The sequence below is a fragment of the Lycium ferocissimum genome, chromosome 8 (assembly GCF_029784015.1).
Source record: "Lycium ferocissimum isolate CSIRO_LF1 chromosome 8, AGI_CSIRO_Lferr_CH_V1, whole genome shotgun sequence".
Taxonomy (NCBI): Eukaryota; Viridiplantae; Streptophyta; class Magnoliopsida; order Solanales; family Solanaceae; genus Lycium; species Lycium ferocissimum.
Genome location: NC_081349.1, coordinates 36,807,816 through 36,835,568, shown reverse-complemented (window position 1 = coordinate 36,835,568; position 27,753 = coordinate 36,807,816). Strand labels below are relative to the sequence as shown.

At 34.7% G+C, this 27,753-nt stretch overlaps 3 protein-coding genes across 8 annotated transcripts; 1 reads left to right on the top strand and 2 right to left on the bottom strand.

The window, feature by feature from the left end:
• Positions 1-1,361: 1,361 nt before the first annotated feature.
• On the top strand, positions 1,362-7,808 carry LOC132068291 (pto-interacting protein 1-like). The gene is made up of 7 exons (XM_059461844.1): positions 1,362-1,520; positions 2,364-2,611; positions 2,701-2,827; positions 6,011-6,284; positions 6,491-6,623; positions 6,725-6,811; positions 7,456-7,808. The coding sequence occupies exons 1-7, from the start codon at positions 1,439-1,441 to the stop codon at positions 7,582-7,584; spliced, it is 1,080 nt and encodes a 359-aa protein (XP_059317827.1). The 5' UTR covers positions 1,362-1,438; the 3' UTR covers positions 7,585-7,808.
• A 2,461-nt stretch (positions 7,809-10,269) lies between these two features.
• On the bottom strand, positions 10,270-14,334 carry LOC132068289 (rRNA-processing protein fcf2-like). Of its 5 annotated transcripts, none has more exons than XM_059461839.1 (6): positions 14,184-14,334; positions 12,615-12,841; positions 12,457-12,517; positions 10,920-10,997; positions 10,697-10,812; positions 10,270-10,433 (listed from the first exon to the last, which is right to left on the bottom strand). In XM_059461839.1, the coding sequence occupies exons 2-6, from the start codon at positions 12,830-12,832 to the stop codon at positions 10,325-10,327; spliced, it is 582 nt and encodes a 193-aa protein (XP_059317822.1). In that variant the 5' UTR covers positions 12,833-12,841; positions 14,184-14,334; the 3' UTR covers positions 10,270-10,324. The 5 variants fall into 5 exon arrangements, with proteins under 5 accessions (XP_059317822.1, XP_059317823.1, XP_059317826.1 ...); XM_059461840.1 differs by having other exon boundaries at positions 12,615-12,838; positions 14,184-14,330; XM_059461843.1 differs by having other exon boundaries at positions 12,615-12,863; positions 14,184-14,287.
• A 2,655-nt stretch (positions 14,335-16,989) lies between these two features.
• On the bottom strand, positions 16,990-26,713 carry LOC132068288 (CBL-interacting serine/threonine-protein kinase 1-like). Of its 2 annotated transcripts, none has more exons than XM_059461837.1 (13): positions 26,585-26,713; positions 22,736-22,921; positions 21,088-21,150; positions 19,611-19,682; positions 19,413-19,520; positions 19,077-19,157; positions 18,807-18,986; positions 18,482-18,706; positions 18,292-18,387; positions 17,954-18,070; positions 17,798-17,860; positions 17,636-17,710; positions 16,990-17,548 (listed from the first exon to the last, which is right to left on the bottom strand). In XM_059461837.1, exons 1-13 carry the CDS (start codon positions 26,597-26,599, stop codon positions 17,486-17,488), a joined length of 1,344 nt encoding a protein of 447 aa, XP_059317820.1. In that variant the 5' UTR covers positions 26,600-26,713; the 3' UTR covers positions 16,990-17,485. The 2 variants fall into 2 exon arrangements, with proteins under 2 accessions (XP_059317820.1, XP_059317821.1); XM_059461838.1 differs by having other exon boundaries at positions 22,736-22,918; positions 26,585-26,686.
• Between the last annotated feature and the right edge of the window lie 1,040 nt (positions 26,714-27,753).

Genomic DNA, 27,753 nt, shown 5'->3' with positions numbered 1-27,753 from the left:
TGGTCAGTGACGTGGGTTGAGAACCATGAGTCTATGGTTCAATCCCGAGACAAGATGTCTACCCATCGGTCTTAGCCTTGGTGGACAGAGTTACCTATGAGAGGTGACAGGTATGCTGTGGAATTAGTTTAGTCGAGGTGGCGCAAGTTGGTCCGAACACCATGGTTATTAAAAAAAAATATAAAAAGAATTGGGGTATCGGTGCTGATTTTAAGATTTTAACACAATTCTGTGTTGGTTTTGATTTTTTTTCTTTAAATGCTTGAAAAAGGACAATCTAGTGGAATAGCCGGTTTTGTTTTTCAATATGTTCAACTGATTTGTGACAGTTTTACTGTGATGGCAAGTGTATTTCAGTTTTCTGTCTTAATTTGAGGGTTATTAAGAATTTTTTTTATGTGTTTCCAGCTCAGGATATTGTTATTATTATTATTACTGTGTTTTGTTTGAGGGCTATTAGATTGTACTGGTCACTGGACTAGTGAAATGTGAGGTGTATCACTTAGATTCTATAAGGATACTGAAGTCAATTAAAGAGAGGAAGATAAGGTCTTTGTGGAAATGAGAAGTAATCTGATAATGTATTTTTCAATAGTTTTCCTATGTTTCCAATTGAGGGTTCAAAATAGTTGTGTTTTTAAAGTGAATCCTTTTTCATATCTTCTAAAGTGAAGATACCGAAAATTTGACATAGTGACCATTTGCTATACAACCCACGGAAAGAAATACAGTTGGACTCTGTATAACAACCATACTCTATAACAACAGTTCACTATAACAGCCATGTTTTCCGTGGAACTGATCTTTAATGTTATGTTTATGTTTACTATAACAGCATTTCGCTATGGCAAACCAAAAAATATCTGAACAAACAATGTTGTTATAGAGAGGTTTGACTGTATAAGTATGGCAAAGTTGAGAAATAGGGGAAAGAGTTGGCGTGTCTGCCAACTCTTTAACGACCCAGGTTCAAATGGTTTATATCCTAATCATATTACCATTTTTGTTGTTTTCATATATTAAGTGAAATGCATACTCATCAGTCATCACAGGATGACCATATTATGTAAGGTTCATTCATGTTGGTCACACCTTAAAATTTTCCATTTCCGTTTGTCTATGACGCTGGATTTTTATTACTCTATGGGATGTTGATGTGCTTAAATTATGCCTTCTTGCATGAGTGCCATACAAACATTTCGTTATATGTCAGTAGAAGCATAAGAGAACATTTTTTCTTGTTATTGATCTTTCACCTAGCCCGTTTGATATTAATAATGACATTGGATTGGCATTTTCAATGTGGAAAGGGCTTAGTTCAGAATCCTTTTGAACTTTGTATTTTCAATGTTCCCTTGTTCTAGAGACACCAAATATAATTTTTTAACTACTTGATTAGTATTTTCCAGAATATCTCGCGGGTATAGGAAGGATAACTATGAGCTGCTTCGGCTGCTGTGACGATGATGACATGCATAAAGCTGCTGATCATGGACCATTCATGACCAACAATGCAGCAGGTTAATTTCCTCCTTGTACTATTTGCTTATAATAATATTTCAATCTGGGGAACGGTAAGTTTAGCAGGAGGGGAGGGGCAGCAGGGGAGTGAGATTCAATCTAAGTACAGTATCTCCTGGATTGAAGCTCAACCTCAACCACTGAGTACTGATATATGATCTACTATCAGTTGAGTTGGGTAGAAGTAACCGGATCTTCCTATCAGGTCTACAAATAAGTTAGTTCCAGTTTCTTGGAAGTTCAAAGATCATGATGTTTATATTTAGGGTGCGTTCAATATGAAAAAAGATGTTTCCCATGGAAATTGTTTTCCATGAAAATAAGTGTTTTTTCTTACTTATTTTCGTGTGTTCGGTACGTAAACAAAAAATATTATCCTAAAAGCATTTGTGTATGATCTAGACAAATACTATGGGAGGTGGGGGTGGCGGTGAAGATGAGGTGTGTTGGAGGGTGGGGAGGACACAATCAATGTGGAATGCCTCTTGTGGAACTTGTTTTCCCTACTTCCAATAAGGAAGTCATTTCCACATTTTTAAGGAACTTGTTTTCCTAGAGAGAACGTTTCCAAGAATTTGACCAACCGAACATGGGAAAATTAGAAAACATTTTCTGGTATGGAAATATCCCTGCTGGCAAACGTGTCTTTCACCTCCATCTTCCATCTTAACCAACAGTCAGGTGAAAGTTGTAGTGTTTAGTTCATTGCGTTAGCTTTACCCTTATTCCATATATATACTTTCTTTAGATAGTTTCCTGCTTTTATTTACTGAGATTCTTTTTTTATCTGTAGGATTTCTGGTTTTCACTCCTCACTGACTGGATTTTTTTTTTTTCCCTAGGCTACAATGCAGGGCAGCGTGCAACAGAAAGTGCGCAAAAGGAGACACCTGTTGACATCCAGCCTATTGCTGTTTCTTCTATAGCTGTTGATGAGTTAAAAGACATCACAGACAACTTTGGTACGAAAGCCTTGATAGGTGAGGGATCATATGGAAGGGTATACCATGGTGTCTTGCAAAGTGGGCGGGCTGCAGCCATTAAAAAGTTGGACTCGAGTAAGCAGCCTGATCGAGAATTTTTAGCACAGGTCAGGTTTGATTGGATTGTCCTAATTTGACTGTCCTATGTTATACATGAACCTCTTACCTTGCTTGGATATGATGTAACCCATTACAGGTTTCCATGGTATCAAGATTAAAACATGAAAATGTGGTTGAGTTACTCGGTTATTCTGTGGACGGTGGTCTTCGTGTGCTGGCTTATGAGTATGCCCCAAATGGATCTCTCCACGACATTCTTCATGGTTAGTTTACTATAAGACTTTGAGAATCCATTCTATGCTTCAAATGGGCGGGTTGGGCTGGATTTGGGCGGGTCAAAATGGGCTGAGCTAATAATGACCCGCCCAAAAGTTACTAGGGCTGAAATGGATTGGGCTAAAAAGCGGTCATAACCCAACCTACCCAATCCTTACTAAGTTTTAACTTGTTTGTTCTTTTATAACCTTTTAAGTACCTAATAAAACTATATTTTTCCCTTATTATGACGATATATAACATATCAAATTTAAAAAAATAAAATATTTGGACAAGATTTCTATAGGTTAATTTGGGCTCTACATATCAACCCAATTATTAGATGGGCTGAAAAGGGTTGGGCTACTTAGCTAATAAATGGGTGTGTCAACGTGAGCGGGTGATGCTTTCATGGGCTAATTTTGCCACCCCTATATATACTGCTCACATTCGGATTGAATCTCATGATCCATTGTGGTACGTTGAATTTGGAAATTATTGCACAATCCAAATCCAACTAGGTCATGCACACTTTAAGAACTTGATTACTACTGCACTTTCAACCCTCGAAAAGTTGTCAAAGCTCCTCCTTGATTTATCCTCTTCTTGAAGTACCTCACCAAGGCCTTTTTCTGATGTGTCATGGAAGTGTTATGTAAGGTTGCTCTAATAAAAAAATAAATCAAGAGTAGACTTGTACCAAGACTTCCTCATATTTCATGCTACTAATTGGAAGAACCTTTTAAGTCTTGCCTTCTGACTTTCAGATTTATATTTTTCTTCTCTGTTGTGCATATACATTTTTGCCTTGGTAATCGATGGATTGACGCGACAAATTCAAGGTGAGGTGCCATGGTGTATGTTGTTCGCGGATGACATAGTCTTGATTGACGAGACTCGTAGCGGAGTTAACGCTAAGCTAGAGGGTTGGAGGCAGACGTTGGAGTCTAAAGGATTCAAGCTGAGTAGGACCAAGACGGAGTACATGGAGTGCAGGTTTAGCGGCGTACCAAATGAGGCTGACGTGGAAGTGAGGCTTGGTACCTAGGTCGTCCAAAAGAAAGAAAGTTTTCGAAGTTTACCTTGGGCCTATTATACGGAAGATGGGGATATCGATGATGATGTCACTCATCGTATTGGTGCAGGGTGGATGAAATGGAGGCTCGCTTCTGGTGTGCTGTGTGACAAGAAAGTGCCACCAAAACTTAAGGGCAAGTTCTACAAAGTGGTGGTTAGACCGACTTTGTTGTACGGGGCAGAATGTTGGCCAGTCAAGAACTCTCATGTGCAGAAGATGAAAGTCGCCGAAATGAGAATGCTGAGGTGGATGTGTGGGCACACTAGGAGAGATAGGATTAGGAATGAAGACATCCGGGACACGGTGGGATTGGCGTCTGTGGAGGACAAGATGCGGGAAGCGAGACTGAGATGGTTTGGGCATGTGAAGAGGAGAGACACAGATGCCCCAGTGCGGAGGTGTGAGAGGTTGGCTATGGACGGTTTCAGAAGAGGTAGAGGTAGGCCAAAGAAGTATTGGGGAGAGGTGATTAGACAGGACATGGCGCAGTTTCAGCTTTCCGAGGACATGACCTTAGATAGGAGGTTGTGGAGGACTCAGATTAGGATAGAAGGCTAGTAAGGCTAGTAGGTAGTCTCACTTATTCTCCCGCACTAGTGGTCGTAGTTTTGCTCTATCGTTTATTGCCCTTTGATTTCTGCTTATATTTGTTGGCTCTTTGCTCTTGTTATTTCTTATTTTTCTCATTATTCTGATATGTTTGTCCTTACCTGACTCTTTTGTCTTGTTTTCTCTTGAGCTGAGGGTCTTTCGGAAACAACCTCCCTACACTTTACCCTCCCCAGACCCCACATTGTGGGATTTCATTGGGTTTGTTGTTGTTGTTGTTGTCCTCTTTTCAAAATATATTTGGTCATAAGTTTCATTTCTTACATAGTTGACTATGCACATAGCAAAAAGGTTAATTCCTGACATATTATATTGCTAGTGATTGGACTGACTTCTGAAAATGATAAGTTGGTTGAAATGGAAAAATTTTGACGTAGTAAGTTTTAAGTTCCTCAGATCGAGTGGCTATCTATCCTAGACCAATGACAAGGGTTGAACTCATGTTTTCCTTAACCTAATCTACATGGACCTAGATTTTGGTATTTGGGTTTCCATATTTAAAATTCTGTCCAATATAGTTCAAGGTTGAGGGAAACATTTGGGACATTTAAGATTGTATGGAAAGTGTGCATTGGGTTGATCTATAGGGTATACGGGATACCTAAAGCTAGAATATTATAGCTTTTTTTGTCCTTTCAATCCACTAGTAGTTGCTTTTGATAGTCCAACTTGGAAAGATTGTCGGAAAGGTCATTGGGAATTTGGGATTGGCCATCACATTGGTTAGATATTGGAAGGAGAACCTATCAAGAAAGGAGGAAGAAGCAGCGAGCTTGAAGTTATTGTGAAGCTAGCGTTTCATTCTTCTTTTCTTCTTTGTGTGTGTGTGTGTGAGTGAGAGAGAGAGAGAGAGAGAGAGAGAGAGAGAGAGAGAGAGAGAGAGAGAGAGAGAGGAGACACCTTCTCTTCATATTAATTTCAACTATTAGCACTGCTCCTTTAGTTAATAGAAAAGGATAAAATCCTAGTAACTTGAAAATCCATCATTATCCTACCAAATTCATTACTTCCTCTCTCCTGCTGACACGTAAATTCTAATTCATGAAGACTGCTCCAGAAGATGATGCTTTTGGGTTGTCATTACCTACCTGTTTCCCCCGTGTTTAAAAATAATAAAACATCTGCCCATTGCAATTGTTGATAAACGAAAATTGGTCATTTGCTGACAGCATGTTTTATCTCTGCTTAACAGAGCAAATTCCGTACATGCCTTCATTTTGTTCTCTCTTTCAATTTTCCTTATTTGAACTATTTTCTTACTGTGAGGGTATCTGTTTCTGTATATATATATATATATATATTCCTGTTTCATCTGGGAGCTTTGGCTATGTAATGCGAAAACCATTTTGGCTACCTAATTCAAGGATTCCACATTGATTGTAGCAGCCTTAAGCTACGTGGATTATAAATTATGATGATTATTGAACTCTTGTCAGTTCCATCTTCCATAATCTTGCTAATCTTAGCTGGAAAACGCAAATGGCTTCTCTGTTTGTGTTTGCAGGAAGAAAAGGCGTGAAAGGTGCACAGCCAGGTCCAGTATTATCATGGGCCCAACGGGTTAAAATTGCCTTTGGAGCTGCAAAAGGGTTGGAGTACTTGCATGAAAAAGCACAGCCACATATCATCCATCGTGATATTAAGTCTAGCAATGTCTTACTCTTTGATGATGATGTTGCTAAGATTGCGGATTTTGATTTATCAAATCAAGCTCCTGATATGGCAGCACGTCTTCACTCTACACGTGTTCTTGGAACCTTTGGTTATCATGCTCCTGAGTGAGTCCTGTTCTGAATATTTAATACAAATAGAAAACAAACTTGGTTAACTAACACTGATTATGTATATTTTGTATATGCAATATGTCTATTATACTTAAATATACAAAACCTATATATATGCTGGCTATTATTATTTTGAGCGGTCCAAAAGTCTAATTGTCCCAAATTTTTATGCTGATTGGACTTCCATCCTTGTGTTGCAGATATGCAATGACTGGTCAGCTGAGTTCAAAGAGTGATGTTTACAGCTTTGGTGTTGTACTCCTTGAACTACTCACTGGTCGTAAACCTGTTGATCATACATTACCACGTGGCCAACAGAGTCTTGTAACATGGGTATAGCCTTCAAGTTACCGACATTCCTATATATCTGATGCACCATTTTTTAGTTGAATTATTTTGATCTGGAATTAACGTCTCACACCGTGTGTATACAGGCAACACCAAGACTTAGTGAAGATAAAGTGAAGCAATGTGTTGACGCTAGACTCGGTACAGATTATCCTCCTAAGGCCGTTGCAAAGGTATGTGTGTAGAACAGAAAATTCTTGACTAACTAGCCTGTTTGCCAAGCTTCTCCAAGGTTAAAATTGTTCTTTTTTTTTCGTCAAAGAAAGTGCTTTATTTTTCAAAGTTGAGGTGTTTAGCCAAGCTTTAGGAGGACAAAAAGTGTTTTTGAGAAGAAGCAGAAGCTGTTTTTGAGAACCTAAGAAAAGTATATTCTCCCCGAAAGTACTTTTTTGAAAATACACTTAGAATCACTTTTTAAAAGTTTGGCCAATCACTAATTGTTGCTCAAAAGTGCTTTTCAAATTGATTAGCCAAACACACTGTGTGGTTTGTGAGCTATTGCACCTGAGCTGGATTTACCCTGTGCGCACCCGAAGAATAGCGGCTGCGGGTTCCCATGTCATCAAAAAAAAAGAAAAAAAAAGGGTACTTTTAAGCACTTTTAAAAAAATCACTTTTCTAAATAAGCTGATTTTAGAAGCTTGGCCAAACAGGCTACTGCAACCATAATCCTGCCTCCTTTCTTAAGTTATGTTGATTAAAAAATGAAAATCAGCAGCTAATTCAGGGGAAGATGAAAACACATTTTGTTGTGTTCTTTCATCTCTTCTTGATTTTCATCAACTCCTATTTCTCAAATCTGCTTTGGCTGAAACAGATGGCTGCAGTTGCTGCTTTGTGTGTGCAATATGAAGCTGATTTTCGGCCAAATATGAGCATTGTGGTAAAAGCTCTTCAACCTTTGTTGCACGCTCGACCTGCACCTAGTGAAACATCAAACTTGTGATTCTCTCCTTTGCTGCCTCTACTACATGAAATGACAACGATTGATATTTGTTTTGTTGAGTTGAAGATGATATTATACTAGTAGTTATCTGGGAAATAGCGGACATAGTGTGTTTTCCCTTTTTTTTTTTTTTTTTTTTTTTTTTTTTCTTTTTCTGGTCAATTGAATGTGAATAAATTTATTCATACATGCACTAATGGAAGTAGATTTGCCTATTCTTTTCATGGAATGTTCTTGAGGTCTTGAATATCCTAATATCAGCAAAGTGAATGATCACTATGATAAAAGCTGAAACTACTGAGTATAGAAGTTGGAAAACTTTGGCTTTTACCACCATTGGCAAGATTGAAGATTCTTGTGCTGATTAGGTCACAACTATGTTTAGTACGGGGGTGAGCATGATGATGCTTCACATAGTATTAGTGGGGTGTCTGCTGATTACTGCTTCTATAATGATTGAACTTGAACCATTGAAATAATAATAGTAGGTGCCGATTCCAGTAGGCCCCCAGAGCTTTAGTGCCGTGGTAACTGGTAAGGATGCAACACATGATGTATGGGTTAGGTACACATCATGGATTCAAACTTTGTAATGAATAATATAGGGCTTGGGGAAGTTCGGTGCACGAAACATCTTGCGTTTATACAGGACTCAGGGAATCAAAGTAGCCTATACTTGCCGCAAGTATTAATGTTTGATTTCAGAGTTCGAATTCATGGCATATAGGTTACAGAAAGTTAATTTTATTGTTGCTCGAAGTTGCTCGAAGGTTCTTTTACAAATTTCTTTCTGACATTAAAACAAAAACAAATAAAGTAGGAGGCGGATCCAAGAAGCAAACCTGCAGTCTCAAGTTGTCTCTATTGTCCTCTCTGGAATATATTGAATGTTGGAAGGCAATGAGTGGCCAACTTGTACATAAAAATCTCAAATATTTAGGTATTAGATGAGAATATAGCCATGTTAGCTGTTTCAGTCCAAACCTGTGGACTGGCAAGCAAAGTCTTGGCAATTGTGGAAGCCCCACCCACTACCCTCAAAACCAAATGCTACACTTCAAAGATATACCTGACCGTAGGCATCTCACCATAGGATGCCGTAGGTTGTCTTCTAACATTACCGACATTTCAGGTTTTCATAAATTTCACATAAGATAAAAGCTCTTTTCATCGTAAAAAACAACTTGATTTCTGACCTCTTACATTGCATTACCATAACGAAAAGAAAAAAGATTTTTAAAAAAAAAAAAAAAAAAAAAAAAAAAAAAAAAGAAGAAGAGATTTCTCTCGTGACTTAGTCGTCAACAAGTTGGATACAGTGTTAGCGCCAACCACTCCACCTATAATTAAATGTTTTGAGTTTGATTCCTAACTCCTAAGAATGAACAAAATCAATATATAATAGGTATACCGAACTCAGTGTGGAAACTTTTTTTTTAAAAAAAGGGTTGGATCCAATGTTGTCTGGAGACCGGCCTCAGCAACTATCTTTCAACTACTATTTAATTAGTTCTTTTCTTCAAAGTTCAGAAACTAATAATGCACGTCCCGTGCCCATATACAGTATTATGTTTCTTGTCCATTCCCTCTGTATAAACAGAACATATTTTTTTTTTTTAAAAAACGAAGTATATTTCTCTTCAACTGAAACCAGGCCAAGGATGAAATTTAATTTTGACACCAAGTGCAGAAAGGGAAACAATCAAGTTTTCCAATATAAATATGAACAACCTAGCATCTAGAACACAAGATAATATTCTAACCTTGATATGTTGGTGAGTGAAATGATTTTCTTTGTATGTTCTAATTTTAAAGTTTATTTCTATGCACAATGGATATTATCCAATGATCACAACATCAATACAACTTATCCTTTTCTCTTTGTATATCTTCTGAACTTGTTTACGACTTTTTATCTCAAGCTTTTCTACAGATTTCTTTACATGCCTCCTTATAAATAAATCGTAACACACTCCTTAGTCCTTGCAGAAAATAAATTATTATGTAACAGTCAAACTAAGACGCATTTAAGAATTACGCTTACGAACATATAGTCAATAAGCAGTCCCTTACCTCGAGGCTAATCTTGACTCTACTCTTCGAGTTGCATACTTCGAGTGGAGTTAAAACGTCGATTCAACTTTCAGATAGTGATCACTTTGCAAGATTATGATTAAACTGGAAATAATTAATATGATACGCAGATCTCTTAAAATTAGTCGTAAGATTGGATTTTGTCTGAGGATTATGGTATCTATGGCCTAACACAAGATTAACGTCTTCCATTAGTATCGACTAGTGTTTACTCATCTTGCAGCGCAAGCGTCACACCAGTCGGGTGTAGCAAACTCATCATCTTATGAGGGCATTATGAACTTGTTACTCATTATCCTAACCCCGGGAACTAGTGGTGCTATTTTCTTTAAAGTACCAAAAATACAACCTAATGGTTGCAGAAGATATATAGAATGTCAAAAACATCAAATGCACAATGCAGAACATTCTGATATTCTGATACCAGAACTATAAGAATAGCTACTGTGTTAGTGGGCACAACCCCTTGAGAAGGCAATATACATGAAGATCATCAGTAACACAGTTCAAATTTGATGACAACTATTTCTGTCAAACCTGCCTTGTTATAGCATCCCATTAGTTTTACACCTCGTAAAAGATTCCAAAGATTCTCAATTGGCCAGATGGGAAAAATGGTAAGCGATGCTTCTGGAACGCTCTAGCTTCAATGCCGCCTTTGTTTTGCACGCTGCCTTGACTGTGGACCTCTAATCTTCCACTTGTCCACACCACCTGGACGATTATGTTCTTCAATCTCGCGAACTTTGCGTTTCCTGGGTAGCATATGTGGGTTAGAATGATCCCTAACATACATGTTAAAGTAGTTGTATAGATTTTATTATGTGCCTCACACAATTGACACTAGTTGTGTGAGGCACTTATTTATCTCACAAAAAGGTGGACCCAAATATTACATTTTTGAGTCCACAAAATTTGGGTCCATTTTTTTGTGAGACAAAAAAGTGTCACACACAACTGACAAACACAAGTCAGTTGTATGAGACACATAATAAACTATTTCATTTATGTCACATACCGGTACTCCCCAAGTTTACGGTCGGAAAGTAGCTCTTCAGTAAGTGTTGTCTTTCTCTCCTTCTTAGTCAGTCTACCAGAGTAGTACTCAGATGCTGGCTCTATTACTGTGCCGACCTGCTCAAATTTCAAAACATCAAACTCTCATCTCTTAACAACAGGATAATAAAATGTAGATAAAAGAGAATGCATGACAGAAATAGTATAGGACATAATACACTTGCCTGGAAATATTTAGGTAGTGTTTTTGATTTTGAGCCACCCTTCTTGTAATGTCTTTTCGGATCCATGGCACCCCTTAACTGAAGCAATCAGATTATTCAGAACTGAACTTACTCGTAAGAGAAATGATTGCAATTAAATTAGGCATACATATAGGAAACTCAACAATATATCATAGGAAAAGGTGATCATTAGACATGATTGCATCTTCACAAGTCCATGTTTGGCACATGAACTCAGGACTGTCAACTGTATTCACCACTTGTCAACTGAATCCGTGAAAAAATTGCAGGTATGACTAGATGGAATATAACACTTTTATTTATAACTAGAGTGATCAAACATAACAAATGAAAGAAAAATTTCAATTAATATTGTCACTTTACTCTAAAGCTTGTTTGGAATTTGTAACGAGGAAACCATAAAGGCAAACCTTTTACCCAGACTAAAAAAAGAAAAGATCCTTGGGTCTGACAGGACTCGAACCCCCCGCTTCCGCCATGGCAGGGTGGTGCTCTGAAAAGTTATTCGTGGAGTTTCGTGTTGGCAGGGTCAGGGTCTTTCACATTCTTATCTAAAAAAGAGTAAGAGGGTGGTTCCCTCAATTGTGGAATCACCTTCATCTTCCCTCAGACAGGTTGATGAGCTTTTAAACAATTTGATATGAGCGAACTCCAGAACCATCAGACCGTCGGTAATGGTGCTTTCTTCAATGAGTTCAAGTCTGCCTTTGCGGATAAGAAATCAAGGACTTGTTGGTAGATCAGCTAGCTCGCTCTAGTCTTTCATTGATCTTGGAGCATCAGAGTTGCGTTCTACTAAAATATGAGTAGGAAGTTTATACACGTTCCAATTCTACCTATCTTACAGATCACGGACAAAGTCTTCAGATAAAATAGAGCATTTATCAGCAGCAGCGTGAAGGGTTCTATCTCTTATTTTTCTGGCTCTAGTAGCTCTTCCAAGGGAAGGGTCCATGGATTTTCAACGTCTTACAAACAACTACAGCCCCCTAAGATAGATGAGACAAGAATTCCCACGAAAATAACCCATAAACATTTAGAATATTCAACTTTGATTATTATGGACTAATAACAAGATTAAACTTCGGTGTCCGGGCCAGCTTAAGCGCACCTTGACTTCACGTAGTATTTTTTTTGCCTCCGCTAGGATTTGATCCTAAGATCTTATGGTTATCAACCCACTTCATTAACCACTAGGCCACACCCTTGGGTGTGGAATCAAGATTGAGTCCTAGTCAAGGGATCTAATTTTAACAGTGGAATAGTAACGAAAAGTGGCCCCTCAAAATCTTTTGACAAAGATCTGAAGAAAAGCTTAGCCAAGTTGCAACCTCTCACACGAAGTGTGAATCACCAACCTCTTACACAAATTACCAATCACTCCATTTAGCTTCTAAAAGAATGTAAATTTTTCATTCATACCCATATAAAGGTCCATAAGTAACGTAACACATCAGCCTATCATCGAGCTGAAATTGTTAATAAACGACGGAGACGCTGTAATTCAAAGAATCACCTTTAATAGCTGGAGATCCCTTTTAAGCTCCGGAGTAATCGTTGGGGCAGGCATATCAAACCTATTTAAATTTCAGAACCAGTAAATAATTTTCGTAAAAGGAACAAATTTACAATAAAAACTGCGGGAATTTGAAAAACTACAATTGAGATTATTACCAATTTTTGCCAGCTGTATCCTTGAGTTGTTTTCGTAGAAACTTGTTCACCTTTTTGGGATCATTAGGCGGAACAAATAGGCCGTCGACGAGTTCCGAACTAGGTTTGTATACTGCACTGGTTCCGGGCACATCATTGGAGCTCTTTTTGGTCCCAAATGATAATTGAGGCAGCTTTGGTTCCCATGAAAGGCCAATTACAGGCTTGTTTTCAGGCATACTGAACTGCTACAGATTTACAAGTTTCAATCTAATAAGTAATGGTTTTAATAAATAATCAAATTTAACCCTAAAATATTTCGTACACAGTACATGATAACTACTACTACAACAACAACACACCCAATGTATTCCCACAAGTGGGGTTTGGGGAGGGTAGTGTGTACGCAGACCTTACCCCTACCTTGGCGAGGTAGAGAGACTGTTTCCGATAGACCCTCAAACATTTCAAAGCAGTTCGGGAAAAGAGATAACAGGAGTGAAGAAGTCACGACAAAATAATAAAGATAGCATGACAAAGCATTCTGAAAAAAAGGACAATAACTACAGCAAAATAATATGCTAATCAAAGTGCAAGAATCAATAGATAGTAACAGAAAATGAAGAACAAGAAGTTACAAGAGTAATACTACGACTACTAATATGGAAGGATAAGCAACACAACGCTCAACTACCTACTAGCCTTCTACCCTAATCCATATTCTCCAAATCCTCCTATCTAAGGTCATGTACTCGGTAAGCTGAAGCTGCGCCATGCCCTATCTAATATGATAACTAATAACAATAAAGATAAAAAGATGAAGATACCCACCTGGCTAAATTCAATATGTATGCAAACAACTCTGATATTATAGCTATCCAGTGACAAAAAATACGCATCAGAGACGTTCTTCTGGTAGGGTTTTGCAAGGATGTGTACAGTAAGGAAAAGGCCAATTTTAACAATTCATAGGCCAATTAAGCTTTAGCCATCACTACTAGGGCTGTTAATCAGTGGGTCATTGACACTTATGCCCCTACTCTGTGCTGGTCTTTAATTTTTTCCCTTCATAACAAACAACTTTCTGGCGGAGCATAAGTTTATATTTTTCACATCATAATATCCCACATGTTATGTCCTGCGCCCTTAAAGAACTTCGATTTTTAAGGGCAAAAATTTAAGTTTTCAGTTTCTTTGAAATGATCATACAAAAATAGTTACTGTATTAGCCCTGGAATTACATTATACCCTGCAATTTAAGCTATTTAAATTATCTTAATTTGATCGTTCGTACGTACCTATTTCCATCTCCTATATTTTATTCCTATCATCTACAGTATTATCTAATTTTTCATAGCTAAATCAAACAGCAAACTCACCTGAAAGCTTAAAGAAATTGTTTTCAGGTATACTGGAATTGCTACAGATTAACAAGTTTCAACCTAATTAGTAATTTTGGTTCACTAAATAAGCAAATTTTAACCCTAATTTCGTCAAGCAAATGGATAATACATACACAGTACATAGTGAACACAAAAAATGTACACAACAATTGAGAAGAATAAAGACAAAAGATGGAAAAATACATACCTGAATTAATTCAATCTATAGGCAAAATAAACAAAAAGAATTCTGAAATTATGGCTTTTCCACAGGAAAAAAAAAAAAATTAGATGTATTAGATGTCTAACAGAGGTTTTTCAGGTAGGGTTTATGAAAATTCCTCTTTTAAAAAATGTAACAGGGCCGATTTTTAACAAGCTAATGGGCCGATTAAGTATTAGCCCATCACTGCTTGTGCTGCTGCCTGTGCTGCCCGTTTTAGGATGGGCAAAAAACATATATGTAAATAGTAAGAGGGTATATTTGTGCAAGGCAGAGTTTCGGTGTAAAATTAGGCTTATTCGGGAAAAAGGGTTTAACTTTTGTTGAATTCAAGCAGAGTAAAATAATTTTAAAAAAAACCTCTGCTTTAAGATGGAATTTTACAATTTTAAGGCAAATAAGACTTTTCGCAAAGCCTTGTTTTTCAATTTTTATTTTTATTTTACTGAGCGGGAGTTCGAATGCAGAACCTTGAGGTATTTTCAACTACTTTTTTAAGCAAAGGACAAAAATTAAAGACCAGCAATTTGAGGGGAAAAAAAATTAAAGACTAGCGCCTTTGAAGCCAATCCGTGCAAAAAAATGGTTTTTTTATCCGTCTTTTCTTTTAGAATTTAGTTCTATATGTTGATAACAAAACAAAAAAAATTACATTATCAATTAATTTTAACCTGCAAAAGCAGTGAATTATTATTTTTATCAAATTATCACTTAATATTATTATCAAATTACTTATAATTATCCTATAACCAAGCTAATTATATAAATATTATTTACATCGCTAGTCTATAAAATATAAACGCATTATAATAGGATGTCAGTGTAGATATTCTAGTGCCAAGAGGTCACCCATTTGAAATAGATTACTAACACGTTTGGCTAAGCATTTGAGAAAGTCAGAAGTGCTTATATTTCAAAAAATATTTATTTTAAAGAATGATGGTCACTTTTGTTTGTTTTATACCAGTTAAATTAATCATGTTTTACTTATTACCCCACAAATAATTTCTAACCATAACTTGAAAGAGCCATGGGAAGACATTTGATGCGTGAGGTTGGTTTTTTTTTGAAGAAAATTATAATTTTGTGATGAATATTTTCGGACAATTCGCAGGAATGCCTTATTTTGGGGTGGTCTTTAATTTTTGCCCATTAAATTGGTTATCTTTAATTTTTTTTTCCCTTCTTTAGAACTCCATGGTTTCGGGTTCGAACCCCCGCTTAGTCAAAAAATTTTAAAAAATTCGCAAGGTACATTTTGGATTCATAAGGCAGAGTTTTGTCTCAGGCAGAATTTAGTTACCTTCAGGCAGACTCTGAGTGATTAGGTAGAGTTTTGAGGCAAACTCTATCTTAAGGTAGAGTTTTGTTTTCAGTCATGCCAAAACTCTACCTTAAGGCAAAGTTTTGCGTTATGCCTGAATGCAAAACTCTGTCTTGCGAATCCAAACTTCTGCCTTGCGAAATTCCTTTTTTTTTTTTTTTAACTGAGGTGGGATTCGAACCCAGAACCTTGGGGTAATAGGCAAAGGCCAAAAATTAAAGACCACCAATTTGAGGGACAAAAATTAAAGACCAGTGCTTTTGAAGGGCAATCCGCACAAAAAATGAATATTTTCAATAGTGTGTGGAAGGAAGTCTAGAATGTGTTCGATGGGCTAAATAGGTTGTTTATGGAAGAAATGTCGATGACTTCAGTTTATTTTGACAACAACAGTGTGATTATCTTTAATAGCTTGGGACCAACTTGATCACTTGTTGAAAAATATTGACTATTTCCATCATGTTTATACATTAAGGACCAAATGGAACCAAAATCCATACATTAGAAACCCTTTTGATCATTTTCTCCGAGTAAAACATAAGTGATTTTTAATTAGTATAAAATAAACAAAAGTGACTTTACTAGTCATTTCTATAACTTGAACGATCATTCAAAGAATTAACTCCTCAAAATTAATACTGTGTATAAGGTTAAATTTTTTTTCTTTCTAGGTATATGCTTGTGGTTGATAAGGTTCTATTTTCATTTTAATCATCAGGTTAAGGTTGATATGCTTGTGGCAAAGCATAGGTGGACTCCTTGTATACTAAAAAAGAAAAATATTGACAGAAAGATAGGCTCATGATTGAGGTTATAGGCTCATGATTGAGGTAGACATACCATGTAGTTTGAGAATTTTATCTAGGAAAACTTGTGCAGTAATTATGCTGGGGACTCGGGGGAAGTGAGAAAGAGACATAAAGTGTCCATACTTCGTCACTAAAGTGTCCATGCAGTGTCAATTATTGGTATAAGATGCTGCACATAATCCTCCAGCCTTGTTATACATTAGAATATCATCAAGACGTAAGATTTATGGACGAAATGCATCAATTTTAAAATATAAATGGTCCAACAGGCAAAACTAGTTCTTATTCTGCCTTGAAAGTTGGTATATTTATGTTTTAATCTTGATCTTTATATTAATTCTTACATTGTACCTGCTTTCTACTGTAAGGTAGCCAAGTTGCAGAGCCAATTTTATTTCTTCCTTGAATAAGCATATATTTTTATAAATTTGCCGCAAGATGACACTTACAAAAACAACAAAAATTACCCTTCAATTTCAAGCAACACTCCTTTTCTTTAAAATCAATACATCCAATATAATGCCTGGAATGATTTTCGATATAAACAATACAGTCCATAACTTTATAGAATTCGATGTGCACAATCATTCAGCACAATCATTTAGACAATACTACATACAATCAATGTAAAAAAATATATTACTGCAAAACGCACAAATCAGAGGATACCATGTGCAAAGCTTTTTATTACATCTTTTTCAAAAAGGACATCTGCTTGGAGACTTCAAAGTCCTTGTAAAGACCAAGCTCCAAATAATGGATACTACAGAATACATATTTTGCTTAATGTACTAATCGACAAGGTGACTAGCACCATTTTCCAAAGAGGATATCTGCCAAAGCCCCTCTAAGAGCAATGCTCCTCTAAATAATAGATACTACAAAAATACACATTCAAGAATGTACTATTGATAAGGCGACTATCGCCATGTTCTTTACTGTACACTTAATCGAACCAGTGCTATTTGCCTTAATCTCACGCTATTGCTCGTGAAACTGATGAATCAAACAGCCAACTCCAAGGGGGTGCTTACTACTCACAACACCTCCCACCACTCAACTCCTCTAAACATGGAAGAAGAAAAGAAACGGAATAAAAAGAACGAAAGAATGCATTTAGTCACCACTGCAAATGGTCCAGCTTTCACAACAAATCAGTAGCTAGGAAGCTCCTGACTTTGGTGGACTCCCAAATCATTCGACAACCTATTACACAACTGCAAGATAAAAATGATTTAGTTAGTTTAACATGTTTGGGAGGGGTTGCAAGTTGCAACAAGGTATACGAGGATGTTGAGATATACCTGTCTATATACTGCAGAATCCCCGGAAGACTTTTGTAACTCTACAACATACAAGGATGGACTAATCTCGAAAACCTGAAAATGATGCATAGGGAACATTACTTCTATATTTCTTTCTTGGCATGGAAAATAAGGGAGTCAAATACCGCGAACATGGCTTACCTCTGCAACTACCAACAGACTGGTCGGGCTTTTGTGGCCTTTCTGCTCTTGCATCACTTTCAACTGCAATGTATGAAGACATAATGTAGAAATTAATTTAATGTAAATGTAAAAATTCCTTGTGCGACTATGCAAAATACAGACTGATATACTAACCCTTCCGTGTCTTTTCTGGACATGAAATCCCATCTGTGTCACCATATTCTCAATCCTCTCCAGCAACTGTTTTGGAGAGAGACTGGACGTAAATCTGATCTTCCTCTCAGAAACATCCTAAACAAATCCAAGAAGAAACAAGTTTAGGTTTAAATTTTGGCAAGTTACACATTTGGCCAGTCGGTCAAAACTAATATACCTAAAATATACATACATATATTTTACTTTATAAAATGTACATTTGCTGGCTATTATTTTGGTGGGCAGCTATTTATGCCATTTTCTTTTTAAATTTTTGCATCATGCATATTTTGTCACAAATTATAATTAGAGGTTACCTCTTTCTCAAAAAATCCAGAAAGATCCAGACATGAGGACATTCCTATTAGCTGAAAGGCGTTGATAATTTCTGGATCTCTTTGATCATCAAGTGGCTGTGACAGAGATATGGAAACCAATCAGTCGTTAATTATGAAAGGATTAAACTGCTTGACTTGAATGAATTACTAAAGGGTCCAAAGTCCATACTGTTTCTTGCACGGTGAAGACTTGATCATCTGTAGATGCATGATCATCATCTTCCAAATCTTCTTCGTCGGGATTTACAGGAGTATAGTCTTGTTTGAACCATTCATCTTCTTTGATTTGTGCCATTGTTATACGTGTATGTGGGTTGGGATCAAGAATCCTCTTTATGATGTTCTTTGCTCCAGCGGATAGCCATTTTGGTATATGAACGTCCCCCTTAAGTATCTGATTTATATCCATCAAAATAATAGTAAAAGTATTAGCACCTAAGCAAATGAGCTCAAACGCGCCAAAAAATATTGAAAAGGTTGCAAAAAAGTCTTACCTTTTGATAAAGTACTGCAAGATTTCTATCATCGAAGGGTAAATAGCCTGTGAGAATGACATATAAGATGACACCACATGACCAGGTATCTGATGTAGCACCATCGTATCCTCTGTTAGAAAGAATTTCTGGAGCGACGTAGTTTGGACTACCACAAGTGGTATGCAACAATCCATCATCCTATAGTTAGGAAAAAAAAAAAAAACTCAATAAGATTAAGGAAAAGAATTCACATATGCAACAAAGAGAAATGGTGTTCCAATTCCATACCCTAAAATGTTGGGGTAAAGCACTGAGCCCAAAGTCCGTTATTTTTATGTTTCCCCTTGAATCAATGAGGACGTTTTCCAGCTGCATTTTCAATACTGAAATTATTACATGACTGAAATGACAACTTATAATATTGATAAATTAACATGAATAGCTGTCCACCAAAATAATAGCCAGCAAATGCATACCTTTTGTATATTAATGTATAATATACATAATATATATACATAAAATTGTATTTTTTTGTATATTTGGCTAGTCAATGTAATTATTTTTGGCCGACCGGCCAAATGTGTAACTTGCCCTATAATATTTGTGCTACCACAATATAGTTACCTTGAGGTCTCTGTGGAAGACACCTTTGTCGTGACAGTAACTAACACCATCAACCAATTGTTGGAAGAGCTTCCTACCTTGGGCCTCTGGGAGTTTTCCTTTGGAAACCTATGGATAATATATGATTGTAGTCAAGGCTAAAATTCAAGATTCGATACGCTATTATCAGAAACAGAATATATCGCCAAAGTCACTTACAATTCTGTCAAATAATTCACCACCATTCACGTATTCTAGCACCATGTAAATCTTGCTTTTGCTCGCTAAGACCTGATTAATTGTACCGTCGTGTCAGATATGCATCATAGTAAAGTACTACTAACATGAACTAAACATGAAGAAATCCATTTATGGATATCTAAATGTTTGATAAATATTACTATTATTATTATATTATATTCACTTGCTACCATAAGGCAGGCATATGACAAGCAACAGAAGCCATCACATCTTGACCAAGTTCTCCAAGGAAGAAAAAGAATAAACTTTTCGAGACGTGCACGTTACGTAATTTGTTTAGATTCAAAGTTGTAATCCCTGATTTGAACCAAGACCAGGTAAATTTTGGTCTACCACGGAAGAATATATTACTTCCTCCGTCTCAAACTGATGTGACACTCTTTCTTTTACCGTCTATAAAAAAAAAGACACATTTTTATATTTAATAACAAGATAATTTATAGCCACATAATATCTATCACTTATTTTAGACCATAAATTTCTAAAGTCTTTACTTCATTCTTAAACTTCGTACCCAATTAAATACCTTCAAATAAATTGGGACAGAGGCAGTGATGATGTTGGACTTATTTTGTACCATTAGGAATCAGTATCTTGCTGGTGAAGGTCTTTCCTACTCTGTGGTCCCAGACAAATAGGGTCCCATCCTATATGCAATATACAAACCACAAAATTCAATGATATGACACTTATGGTTATGGAGCAATTCACTTACTTGTATTGATAAAGATCTAATTATGTGGGGGGTCGAGATGGCTCACCAATTATTATTTTCCAACAACCAGAAATGAATTATCACAATCCCCTTAACTTCATAGATTGAAAAGTATGCCTAACATTCAGCAGACTTTGTGCAATATATCTATCCCTAGTCAAACAATAATGACACGAAAATAGAAAAAAATAGCATTAGTTGTTCTCTGCTTCAAGCAAAAATTAATTGGCTAATTGTCTATACACAAACAGAATCAGATTCCAGCATGTTTTTTACTCATTTTTTTGAAGAATAAAAAGAATTATATATATAATCCACTTTATATCCTGAATCTTTAGGTGGAGCTACTTTATCACTACAAACAAAACCTATATCCGGAAAACTTTTCAATACCTTCAACATGGTTATATATTTTAGAACCCCTTTGTTTCAATTTATGTGATAGTTTTCGCTTCTCGAGACTCAAACTGCATGAATTTGACCAACATTTTAATATATATTTTTTCACCAAATTGATATGAGAAAAGTTACAACTTATGTATAGTTTTCCAATATATAAATTTTATCTTAAAATATTGAGTTAATATAATCTAATTTAGCTTTAAGATTTAGTCAAATTGACTCTTAAAAAGCAAAAAGTATCACATAAACCGGGACGGGGGAATAATAATCGGAGTATTTGAAATAAGGCAAGAGAAAAAGGAGAAGGATGGTATATACCTCGTATAATCGGACCACGTTAGGATGTTTGAGGATTTTTAAAGTTCCAATCTCCCTCTTAATCTGCAATTACACATGAAACTGCATAAGCTTATTTGAGTTATTTCAAATTTCAACTTTAGCAGTAGTATTCCCCCTGTTTTAATTTATTTGTTTTACTTTCCTTTTTAGTCTGTGGAAAAAAAATATTAATTTTTTTTTGACAACTCTTTAATTCAAACTTTACACCTAACATGATTAAAACCTTAAGATTCAACAGTTTCTTATCAAGTCAAAACCAGACAAAAAAATTAAAATGGAAGAGTATTATTTATATGATTATCAACTAAGAGCTTCAACACAAAAACTTCTTGCCAAGTCAAAACCAGACAAATAAATTAAAATGGGAGAGTATTATTTATATGATTATCAACTAAGACTCAACACAAATTCTTTTTTCCACAAAAGTAAAAAAGTTTCAATCAAACGATTAGCAATTATACATGTTAATTATTCAGCTGTCGTCAACTTGGACTGCTAATTCGTACAATTAGAGAATTTTTTGAACCCCCAAATTAGAGCTAACCCATTAACCTTTTGGGGTAGGATTTGGTCAGAAACAAAGTGGAAGATGAGAATTCTCACCAAACCACCAAATGACTACAATTATAAAATTGAGGATTCAAACTTTAGATTTTAGCCATACTTCTAAATTTTTATTTGTAGTCAATAAAATGGGTTGAAAGTTGAAATTTAGTGGAGTAAAAATAAGAAGCCCGTTTGACCATGGATTTTTTTTTTTCCCCAGAAAACTGTTTGGACACAGAATTAATACAATTTTCGGAATTAGAAAAACTCCAAAGAGCTGTTTTTACAATTTTCACGCTAAATCACTTACAAAAATTAAAAAACAACTCCAATTTATATTCATATCCAAACACAAACTCCATTCTCCAAATACCATTTTCAACAGTTTTCCAAATACTACTTTTTTTTTTCTTCCAAATTTCACAAGTTTTATGTCCAATCACCCACTTAAAATCAGTAGAATGAAAATAACATCAGTAGGTGATTTCTTCTTATATGTCGAAACTCTAATGAACAAAATTACTGCGTACATGTACTGATGGAAAATAGCAGATATCCTCTAAAATTAATGAGGTAACAAGCTAACTCCGACACCACAATTAAAAAAAAAAAAAAAGTAGTTCCGTCCAGCCCATCGGAGACAGGATTTGGTCGGAGAAATTAAGGAACAAGATTTGTCTAACTAAGGTAGCGTTTGGCCATAGATTTTGGGAAACTTGAAAAAAAAAAAGAGTTTTTGGAATTTGAAGTTGTGTTGAATTTTTTTTTTTGAAATTTTACGAGTGGAAAAACTAGTCCAAATATTTTTCTTCAATTTTTTTCTCAGAAATTGATCAAATTCCACGAACAACAATGTTTTCAATTTATAACTTCCAAAATCTATAGCCAAACAAGAGCTTAATAAAATCAACTTTCTCCATTGCGAAAGAACAAAATGAAGTTACAAAACTAGAAATAAAATAGAGATATTAAATGATCTACGTTTCATTAACCCAATAGAATTGTTTTTTATTTTTTATTTTCATCCACACATAACAGAGAAGAAAAAAAAATGAGGAAAAAAGATATCCTAAAAACGAACCTGATCAGTAGACTTAAGATCAAGAATTCGACTCTTCTCCAAAATCTTAATTGCAAAAGATTGACCAGAGTCAACATGTTTTGCATACTTCACTTTACCAAAATTACCCTCACCAAGTGTCCTCCCAATTTCATATTTCCCTAGTCGCATTCCTTTCCTTCCACCTAACCTTAATTCGTCTTCCTGCTGTGCCAACACCATATCCACAAAAATAATAGTAACAATTTAAGTCCTTGTAAAAACTGAAACAATTAAGAAAAGTTTTTTTTTTTTTTTTTTTTTTTAAGCTTTTTCAGTTCTTGATTTTTTTTTTTTTTTTGGCTGTAATTTGTTGGGTATGAATGAGGAAGATGGAGATGAGCAGGTTTTGTGTTTCCTCTTCTATGTTTGTTGGTGGTGTATATATAAGGAAAGGTATATATTATGTGTAATATAAATAAAATAATAATAATAATAATAAAAGTGGGGCCTGTGACATTTCTTTGTCTGGACCACTCTGTTTGTTTATCCGCTAATTAATCCGGGTTTTCTTCTTTTTGAGAAAGAAATGAATTTTTATAATATTTGATTAATTAATAAGTCCGCCAAATGTGTATTAGAGATTTACTGGCTCTGTCCATTTTTAGTTGTCTCTATATCAAAAATAAATGTCCGCTTTTATTTATCCAATTTAAAAAAATTAAGAGATAATTTATCATTTCATTTCTATTTTATCATTTTTCTGCTTTTTTATTCATCTCAAACAAAAACTTACATCATGATCCGAGGAAGTTACAAAAGTGCCTTATTTATCCCTACTTAGATTTGAAGGATAGTAATTTCCTAATTGAGATAAGGTAATGCAAAAGCTACGTTGGATACACCTATTTTACCTTATTGTTAATTATCAGGTTGAAAATTTGAAGGAATTGTTAGTGACTTTAAAATATGTTTGGTTGATTTCAATTATTTAAATGATTTATAATAATTAGAAGTGATATGGTAAAATTGTCGTTTTATTTATTGCTCTTTGATAGGTGTGCCAAGTCAAATATAAACAAATAAAAATGGATGGAGGAAGTACATATACATGTAACTCCTTCAATACCTTCTACGATAGCATTTCTATATAGCAATTAATAAATATATGAACAAACGACATTGTTATAGAGATATTTGGCTTTATATATTTGGTTTAGTAGACTAAAACTAAGATATATTGCATATAATATAAAAAAAATTATTTAATTTTACACTAGATAAGTTTAAATGCATTTTTAATTTTAACCTTGACTTTATTAAATGATTTTGAAAAAAAAAAAAAAACTTTGGATAAGGATAACTTTGTTGTTTTATCTTTCATATCACACCACTGTGAGATACTAATAATTTTAGAATTTGTTATTCCAATGGTGTCTTTTCTATTTACCCAATTATTCTGAATATTCTCAATATTAAAACAGTACTTCAATTATTTGTCAATTTGCCGATTGGTGAACACAAACAAGACACAGAAGCAGAAAAAAACCCACAGCCACTTTGAGTACAGTTTACATTTTGGGGTTCATATATGATGTCATCATTTTTTTTAATTTTTTAATTTTATTTTTATGTCATCATTTATTTGCTCCTCTTTTTATGCCTTTTCTTTTTCTTTTTCATATTTTTGGTGTCTGGTTCCTCTTCTGGTCGGTTGGTTTACTAATTACGAGTGTACAAGAGTCCTGAATACTGACTGCTTAATAATTTAACCAAATATTGTCTATTCAAAAAAGGCCGTGTCAAATATACCCCTCGTTATAGAATGTGCGTTAAAGCCGAAAAAGGTTAACGCAAAAGACAAGTTCATCACCCCTAAAACTTCTTAAAAAATAGCAAAAATGGGTCTGTTTTACACGGGGGTGATATCATACACACATTTGATATCGTCAGCGGTTGGAATATGTCAAGCTTAAGTATATCAGTTTTAAATGCAAAACAGCCAAGTGACAACTTAGTTTTCATTCTCTGATATGCGAGGATGAAACATTATGAATGTTAAATATAACTACATAACTTAACTGGAAACTCAAGTAATTTGCTGATAAAATGCTCACCATTGATTCTATTGATTGGCAAATAAATGCGTACATAATCCGATTTCTGCACTAATGTGTTTGGGTAGAAGGTGGATGCCAGAAAAATAATGGACATGCATGAGAATACTGTCTTCCTAATCTTTAAGATAGCGGTAATGGTGAAATTAGGATGGAGGAGTAAAGAAAATTTTAGTGGTGGAAGATTAAATTCTTTTCCATCTCAAATGGGATAGTAGTGTTATTGGACAACTTTAACGGAGGAGGGGATATTTCTTAGCATTAGTATATATTCTTAACTATATTTTTTTCTACAAGGATACATTTCTTAGTAATAATTAACTTATTCACGTGTAGAATCTTAACGGAAAAAACAAGTTAAAAGTTAAAAAATAATAAACCCCGCTTTACACACACACAGAGACAAATCCATGTTAGGTGGCTTTTAGAATTTGAATTGCATGTTAGGTGGCTCTTAGAATTTGAATTGTTCCTGCTTTTCACGTGACATTGGGGTAAGTTGATTAGGCGGGATGTCACGCAATTTCAGCTCATTGAAGGTATAACTTTAAATAAGAGTGTGTGGAGATCGAAAATTAGGATACAAGACTAGTAGATATTTGATGGCTTCTTTTCCATCGAGGGGCATTAGTGTTATTCTTGGGTTTCTTGCATTTGTATTATTCTTGTATTTTTCTTACTCTTAGATTTTTATTACTATCTTATATTTATTTAGCCTCAGCTACCTTATTATCTTCTTGTTATTTCTGATTGCTTTTTTCTCTCTGCTTGTTGTTAATGCTTCTTTTTCATCTTTACTTGAGTAGAGGGTCTATCGAAAACAGTATCTTTACCTTCTCAAGATAGGGGTAAGGTCTGCATACACACCACCCTTGCATACTATGCTGTGGGATTAAATTGGATTTGTTGTTGCAAGGTTTATTAAAGAAAAAATCACTTGCTACTAGGATTTAAAAATAAAAAATAAAAAAAATCGGGGCTTAAATTCGAAATCATTATGTATCGTTTGGACATGCAATCTCAAATTATGATTTCAAGTTTTGATTTTAAATCTGTATTTGTTTATCACTTTTTGAATAAAACTTCAATTTCAACTTGAAATTCGGATTCAAATCCCAAATTCACCTCAAAGGTAGAATTTCAACTTGAAATTTGTGATTTCAAAATTTAAAACTTGACTAGAATTTTAGATTTTGCAAAAAAAGACTATCTTTGTTACAAAAGTAATTATCCAACTCCTACTTTGCCACCCTTTCCCCCTTCCATAAGACACATCCAAAAATCAATTGGTGTTGTTGTGAGAAATCCTTTGTTAATCGTTAATTTAGGTAAGTTTATTGGTTTCGTAAGATTACATATATAAGAGTTGGGAACACTTTTGATAATTTTTACAAGTTGTAGGTTTTCATGGTCACGAGAAAAAACACAATTTGATTCAAATGTTTATTTGAAAACTTGATACTTTTTTAGTAATTGTGCTAGCATGAAATTACGTTAACTTTTGAACGTTCAAGAATCTTTTGACTGTTTAGATAGAATATATTAAACTAAATTCTGCATGAAATTATGTTATACTAGTTCACATAATTCTACACTAAATACACGGCATCGATGGATCTAAACATGTAAATCTTATCTGATATTGATCATAATAGTGATATGTTCATGCTAATCCTTCCAAAGAACTAATATGATATAAATATAAAGAAAAGCAAACAAAAATCAATCTCACGAAAGAAAAATAAGAAGAAAATTTCTAGCCATATAGAAATACCTGAAAGCGAGACATAACTCCTAAGTTATGAAAGGGAGACAAACATCTATTCAAGCTCTAATTCTTTAACAATTCATTAATTATTACTCATATATATAATAGTAGCTAGAAGATCAAAGAATATGGTTAAGAATGATCTGGATAGGCTTATATGTTTTCTGTAAATAACTTGAAAGAGGAAATAATTTTGATTACCTGTACAATTAGGATTCTAAGTTGCCTTTGAAGCTTTCGTCTTTTATCATGAAATTTGAGAGTTTATGTTTCGTGCACGGTTAGTGTATCATATATTTACACCATTAGATAACACTGGCCGTCATTTTCTAAATTCTTTTCTTTTTTATTAAATTTAAACGCTATTTTTCTTTTCATCTCTCACACTAGCTAGCGTTTGGACAGAGATCTTGTGAAGTTAATCCTGACAAATAATGTTTTCAATTTTTTTTTTTTTGGTAAAAAACTTTCTAAATTTATGGCTAAACCGGAACTTAAAAACCATGAGTCTTTTTTGGTCGCTCAAATTACCTGTACAACTACGATTTTAACTTCCATTTATTACTTTTGTTTTTTTTTATTATCATAAAATATAATTATAAAAAAAGGAAATAAATTTGATTCTGAATCTCAAGTTTATCTCGGAACACTTTTTTTCGCAATCTTTTTTTTACTTTATTTGGAAATTAGTGTTTGGTCATAAAAATTTTAAATACAATTTAAAATTGTATTTAAAATTTAAAAAATACCTAAAATCTTATTTTCATTTTTTCTTCGGTTTCAATACATTCAACAATCAAATATTTTCTTGCAAAAATTATAACCAAACACACCTTCAAGTTCAAAATTTCAATTAAGAGTGAAAAATATTTGGTTCTGCCAATTGCTTGGCGATTTGCCATTTGCTGAACAGAGACAACTGACAAGACGTAGAAAATACAGTCCACGTTGATCATATTGTACATTTTTGGGTTTCGTTTCTGATATCGTCATTTTCAAAGTAACTTTTTTTTTCTTTTTCTTTTCAATTCCTTTTTGTGGTCGTTTCTCTTACCAACTCACGTGTGTACTGGCTATTGACGCTCTGCAAAATTAAGTAATTAACCTTTGACGTTTAAAATTAAATGTATTTACAGTCACTAAAGGAAAACAGGACATACGTCTTTTACATATAA

What these genes read in the sequence shown, in the direction of transcription:
- LOC132068291 (XM_059461844.1), top strand. Translation starts at nt 1,439, where the DNA reads ATGAGCTGCTTCGGCTGCTGTGACGATGATGACATGCATAAAGCTGCT. An exon ending in ATCGAGAATTTTTAGCACAG is followed by an intron (nt 2,612 to 2,700) that starts GTCAGGTTTGAT and finishes AACCCATTACAG; the next exon opens with GTTTCCATGGTATCAAGATT. An exon ending in TTTGGTTATCATGCTCCTGA is followed by an intron (nt 6,285 to 6,490) that starts GTGAGTCCTGTT and finishes CTTGTGTTGCAG; the next exon opens with ATATGCAATGACTGGTCAGC.
- LOC132068289 (XM_059461839.1), bottom strand. Translation starts at nt 12,832, where the DNA reads ATGCCTGAAAACAAGCCTGTAATTGGCCTTTCATGGGAACCAAAGCTG. An exon ending in GATACAGCTGGCAAAAATTG is followed by an intron (nt 12,518 to 12,614) that starts GTAATAATCTCA and finishes AAATTTAAATAG; the next exon opens with GTTTGATATGCCTGCCCCAA. An exon ending in GGGATCTCCAGCTATTAAAG is followed by an intron (nt 10,998 to 12,456) that starts GTGATTCTTTGA and finishes TGATTGCTTCAG; the next exon opens with TTAAGGGGTGCCATGGATCC.
- LOC132068288 (XM_059461837.1), bottom strand. An exon ending in GTGAATTATTTGACAGAATT is followed by an intron (nt 19,521 to 19,610) that starts GTAAGTGACTTT and finishes TATTATCCATAG; the next exon opens with GTTTCCAAAGGAAAACTCCC. An exon ending in TCTTCACCGTGCAAGAAACA is followed by an intron (nt 18,388 to 18,481) that starts GTATGGACTTTG and finishes TCTCTGTCACAG; the next exon opens with CCACTTGATGATCAAAGAGA.